Consider the following 6000-nt stretch of genomic DNA (forward strand, 5'->3'; position numbering starts at 1 on the left):
TTAGAGGCTAGAGTGGGAAGATCCGGGTAAATAGGATGGGCCGCTACATCGGTGTGCATGCCACAGCCGGCTGCTCAGAAGGCGGAAGGATCAGACTGGAGGGAAGCTGCAGGAGTACTTGGTGAGGTCTTTTGGTCAGAGAATTAAGAGTGGATGTGACCTGCTGGGGGTGGGAATGATGGGGGTTTAACTGGGAAGGTGTCTCCAGTGGGTCTGGGCACAGTGACAGGGACACTGGGGAACACTGTGGGTGCTCTAGGACAACTGGGTTTGTAAGGTCCAGATACTGCCGCCTGCTCGCTTACCTTTGTGAGCCCTGTACCTTCTCTAAGGCCTTGTTCCACTATGTCTGCCTCAGCTCTGAGCTGTGTGAGGACCACCTAAGAGAATGAAGATCACAGAATAGTGGACTCAGCCTGGGCTGTGCATGCTGATGTTATCAGTTAGGCATCACAGCATTCGAGAAAGCCAGCCTCCTGTCTTTGTGTTATCCCTAGTGAACTTATTTAAATGGCTCAGTAGTGAAACTCTTACCTAGCACACCTGAGGCCCTGGATTCTGAAAATATCAGCCTGTCAGAAAAGCGCATCTACCAGATACAACCCTGAGTGGTACCCACAGCAAACACCGAAAAGCTGTAGGGAGGTTAGGTGAGGGCCAGGGAAGCAGCAGTGGGTCCTGCTGCTGTTCACAGTGTGTGATGGGGTCAGAAACTGCAGCGTGGAGGCTGCATAAACCCTGCATGCACTAGTCCTGATAGACTGGCCAGTGAGAGTGGAAGAGGCAGGTTCAGTGTGTCTCCCTGGGACTGTGCTCCAGAAACAGCTTATAAAACGTGTTGTCCCCAAGGCATGATGAGTAAATTAAGGATCATGTCGCTCTAGCTTCGAGACCCTTGAGGTTGTGTTCATAGCCAGTTAGTTCTTGGACAGAACAGGCTGCTGTGCAGTGTGCGCCTAACTTTCTGAGATTGTGAGTGTCCCCTGGTGATGTCTGTGAGTCTAAAGCTCTGTAGTGGTTCCTGGGGCTTCCCAGCTGAGCACAGCCTTGAGCCGCTGTGTCCTCCTGAGGCTGTGTATACAACACACAGCAGCCAGAGTCAGCCCAAGCTGGGACTTGACTCTTCTCAAGACTGCCTTTCTGCTGAAGCAGGTTTGCATTGCCATCCTACCACAGACCCCCCCTTCCAGTCACCGCAGACCCCCTTCCAGTCACCGCAGACCCCCTTCCAGTCACCGCAGACCCCCTTCCAGTCACCACAGAGGGCTCGTGTTCTGACACCCCCCCCATTTGATTGGGCAATTTGATTTATTTTGATATATTCCAAAGTGCTGGGGACCAAACCCAGGGCCTTACATGTGTTAGACCAGCCTCTCAGCCGCTGGCTTGTTCACACAGAGTTGGTGCCTCTGGGGCGGTCACTGCTCATGCGTCATGCTTGCTGATAGAGTAGGGCATGTTTTAGATGACTGTGTTGTTATACACACATGTACAGGTGACCCTGTGGCTATACACACTTGTGCAAGTGACCCTGTGGCTATAAACACATGTGCAGGTGACCCTGTGGCTATACACACATGTGCGGGTGACCCTGTGGCTATACACACATGTGCGGGTGACCCTGTGGCTATACACACACGTGCAGACTTTTGACCTGATGAGTCATAGTGAAACATTACAAGAGGCTGTTGTCATTAGCCCAGATTTAGCTTTTCAGAAAAAATTAAATTTAGGATATGAATTTATAGTAAGTTCAGCATATGCTTATAATTTTATCACTGCTTCTTCTGTCTCAGTGAAGAGTATTAGCAGATGAGTGGTGAACGCACGTGTCTTTAAAGGACACAGCAGACTGACTGAGGCGAGTGCTCTGGACCTAGAGTGGAGGGAGGAGAGCTTGTAGCTAGCGAGAGCGTAATGTCATCTCCTTCACTTCCTTCTTCCGGTTAATCAGGAGGAAAATGAGGTGCAGAGACAGTTGATGACTTCCTGCAAGCACACAGTGAGCTAGCAGTTTCCTCTGAGGCTCTGATCTAACCTCTTCCTAAGTCAGGCCTAAGAGACATCTTCCTTGTTGGGGTTTTTTCCTTTCAATTTTTACATTAAAAGGGAGGTTCATATTTATTGAGTACATTATGTTTTAAGTCCTTTTAAAGTATATTATTATATGTAATGTTTATATGTTATGTGAGCCAGTTATTAACAGTCCTACTTCACAGCTTCAGCCCAAAACAGGCTATCACAGTTAGGGTAACTGCGTGCTCCAGGTCATATTGCCGGTATTGGAACTAGCACTTGAGGTTCAGGTCTGTGACCCGTTGCTCCATGATGCCCACTGTCACTCCTGCTGAAGTAGACTCAGACCTTTACAGGGTGTGGGCATGGCAATGGTTATCTTCACAGTGTGTCTGCTTGGACTTGTCGCTCCACTGTAAAAGGCAAAGGTGAACACAGTGGGTGGAGTGAGCCTTGCTCAGGGTGGCCACAGCATTCAGCAGGCGCTTGGCTAACTTCCCTCTTGTTTTTGTAAGATCAACGGGGTTTGTTGGTTGGATAGTTGAGGCCTAGATAGGCTCAGGGACTCGCCTGCTCCTTATCGCAGGCCCACAGGGCCCACTTCCCAGCTTATCCTGGGCCCTTCCAGCATTGATTTCGCCACTTCTGTTCTTTTCTGCCTTACACCAGGACTGTTTAAGCACTTCCCAAAAATAATGAGCCATGTGTGGGCGTGTTCATTCTCCAGAATGAATCACTGTGAACGAGGCCAGCACCACGGAAAAGGGAATAGCTATCAGGACCCGGAGACTCTGTCTCCTCTGCCCCACTAATTGATGGACTCAGAGGTGACTGCTTTTGAAAAGGCGGCTGTGGGTTTGGCCGTGTGTCTCACTCAGCTCAGAATAGTCATCTCTTGAAGTTGTTAATTTTCCCTTTTTTGCTTCCCAAAATAGACCCAATGCTGTTGTCTTTGCTGGACGTCACAACACGTTGCTGAGAGGTGCTCCCTGTGGGGAACCCCTAAGGGACACAAAAGGGACTTGTCAAAGGCTCCTTCTTGGATTAGCAGGACTCTAAAGGAAGAAAAGGGGGTCTTGCCAAGTTTTCCGAGGCTTGAATAAATTTTAAGTTCTTAAGAGGAGTAAGACAGAGCCTGGCTTAGTTGCCCAGGCCTGTGATCCCGGCACTGTGGAGACTAGGGGATAGAGAGTTCAAGGCCAGCTGGTTACTTAGTGAAACCCTACTAAGGGTGCTCTGTGTGTGAGAAATGGTACAGCCCAAGCTGCTCGCAGGCGGCTGCATGCTTGGGAACTCAAGAAGATAGCGATCTCATCAGACACTGTAAAGAATATAGCAGGCCTGCATGGAAAGGCTTCCATCTACCTGCCTGTCTCACAGCGCTGCCTCCTCCCCACCTCTTCATACCATGTGTCCTTGAGTGGGAACAGCGGAGAGGTTGCCTCATTGATAGACACTCTGAGGTAGCTTGGGTTGTCTTTGGATTTGCAAAGCTGAGAGATGACTTCCAGAGAGTAGATGAAGAGATGAGGGTAGGCTCTTCTAGACTAGGCTTCTGTTTGGATTGGGCCCAAGCCTTTTTATTGTAGCGGCTTAGTGTGCAGGTCCTCCCACGGAGTGCCACAGTGTCATGGAGACCTTGCACCCTTCCCTCTGTCTCCTGCTGGGCAAGCACCTCACTCAGCACCCTAAGTGCCAGCTTCAGGATTGTAGTCAAAGCTACATTCCTGCCCATCCCGGGAGGTCATGGCTAGGTTAGGCTTGGGGGAGACAGTCGAGGAGCACCAACTGGCTGCGCTATTCTTGTTAGTCAGATAAATAAAGGATTGAAGCTTTCAGAGGCGCCAGATTCATCTGCAATGATTTCCTGTTGGTGGCACACACTTCAGTGTGACACACACCCAGCAAAGTCATCAGCCCCAGTGGGGAACATGTATTCTGTGTGGATGAAAAGTCCATGCACGTGTGTCTAGTGCACAGTGAGTGTACATATGCATGCCAAGTGCTGTTCAGGGACCTTTCAGGATGGCTTAAATTTATTAAACACTTTATGTGCATGACTTCACTTTGTCCTTACTGTGACTTTGTGAAGCAGGCATTCAGATTCTCTATGGAGAGCATCCTCCTTGGGCCTCATGAGCAGCGCCAAACGTGGACTAAATAAAGGGAGGCTTGGGGAATGCGTCAAGGGAAGTGACGACTGGCAAAATTTGGAAGGATTCAGGCAGGAAAAGGAATTTCAGTGAAAGGACATACGAGACCATGCCTCCCTTGTCCTGGAATCCGGTGCCTGGTGTCTAAGAAGAGATGAGAGGAGACTGGTTTCAGGGAATCCTGGGTAGTTCTGTGTGGGTGTAGGGAGTACCTGCTTTCCCAAGGGAAGGCTCCTTCCACCCAACAGGACCCATTTGGATGGATCAGATAGTTCACTTGTCTTTTATTGGCATGGACTAGAGCAGTTAGCAATGCTGGACCTACAGAGATTGTCTGAGTGGAGTAGGGTGCATTAGTGCCCAGCCATGGCTGCTTTCTGTCCTCGGATCTATAAAAGCTGCTTATTTGGGGCATGTGAAGCATGCCAAGGGGTCACTCTGACTCTGGAAAAGAACCTGGCAGGAGATGTCACATCACTGTTGATACCTGCCCCTCCCTATCCTATAGCTCTATTGTGTGCGTGCACCAGCTGCCTGCAGACCAACTACACCTGCGAGACAGATGGGGCTTGCATGGTCTCCATCTTTAACCTGGATGGCATGGAGCACCACGTGCGCACCTGCATCCCCAAAGTAGAGCTGGTTCCTGCTGGAAAGCCCTTCTACTGCCTGAGTTCGGAGGACCTGCGCAACACACACTGCTGCTATATTGACTTCTGCAACAAGATTGACCTCAGGGTGCCCAGCGGTGAGTGGGTCCCTTGTGTTGTTACCTCACCTTGGAGGTAGGGCATCTTCTCCTTTCGTTCTTGTCTGTTCTTTCCCTGCCTCGGCTCAGGGATAGCTTAACAGTTAAGTTGCTATCTGAGGTGATAACAAAGGATCAGCCTCCTTTCTAGGCAGGCTTACTGCTCAGAAGGTGAGAAGAGCAGCTCCCCAGCTACTTGTGGAGTAGAGGCTATCAGCAGCTGAGACATCTGCTCTGGGACAGGATGAACAGCATGAAGAAGGCTCAAATTAGAAAGGGAGGTGATTGCGGTAGAACAGTGTCAGACACCGCCTCGGGTAGGCCTCCCATTTCTCAGATCTTTCTGGGGAAAGACTGAGCAGAGCCTGGAGAGATCGGGCCAAGCTTGCTACTCGGATGTGCTGTGAGCTTCTGATGTTCTGTGGGTTTGGTTCCACTCGTGGAGGAGTGCCTCACCGAGAGAAAGGTAGCATTACAGAGAATCAAGGCATGGGCTAGCCCAGGGAAACCAGAGGACCCTCACAAGTGAGGATCATTCACAGGTGGTCCAGTTTGGGGGATGAATTGGACCCAGCTGTCTCTTGTTTTCACGGTTTCTTCCTTCACCTTGCTCATTTTCCCAGGACACCTCAAGGAGCCTGAGCACCCCTCCATGTGGGGCCCCGTGGAGCTGGTCGGAATCATCGCCGGTCCCGTCTTCCTCCTCTTCCTCATCATCATCGTAGTCTTCCTGATCATCAACTATCACCAGCGTGTTTACCACAACCGCCAGAGGCTAGACATGGAGGACCCCTCATGCGAGATGTGTCTCTCCAAAGACAAGACGCTCCAGGATCTCGTCTACGATCTCTCCACGTCAGGGTCTGGCTCAGGTACCAGGTTCTCCAGGCACTGTGTGTGTTGGCCCTCACCACTGGTTCCCAGCAAGAGGCCGTGTTTATGAGGAAGGCCGGGGCCCTGCTGTGTTGAGTCATTTGGTTTCATAATTCTCATCATCTGGAGTCTGACATGTAATAAGATACGATAATGGCCTCACTGAAAACCCTGAGATTCCAGAGGTCAGGTGCAAAACTTTATATTGCA

The 6000-nt window shown here is 50.4% G+C and overlaps 1 protein-coding gene across 1 annotated transcript in view; it reads left to right on the forward strand.

Moving 5' to 3' along the window:
* The window catches only part of Acvr1b (activin A receptor type 1B), a 42412-nt gene that overhangs the window by 14460 nt on the left and 21952 nt on the right, over positions 1-6000 (forward strand). Inside the window, exons 2-3 of the mRNA XM_031356200.1 lie at positions 4678-4917; positions 5541-5789. Coding sequence (XP_031212060.1) covers positions 4678-4917; positions 5541-5789 — 489 coding nt within the window. The remainder of the gene's footprint in view (positions 1-4677; positions 4918-5540; positions 5790-6000) is intronic.

The sequence above is a fragment of the Mastomys coucha genome, unplaced genomic scaffold (genome assembly GCF_008632895.1).
Source record: "Mastomys coucha isolate ucsf_1 unplaced genomic scaffold, UCSF_Mcou_1 pScaffold11, whole genome shotgun sequence".
NCBI lineage: Eukaryota > Metazoa > Chordata > Mammalia > Rodentia > Muridae > Mastomys > Mastomys coucha.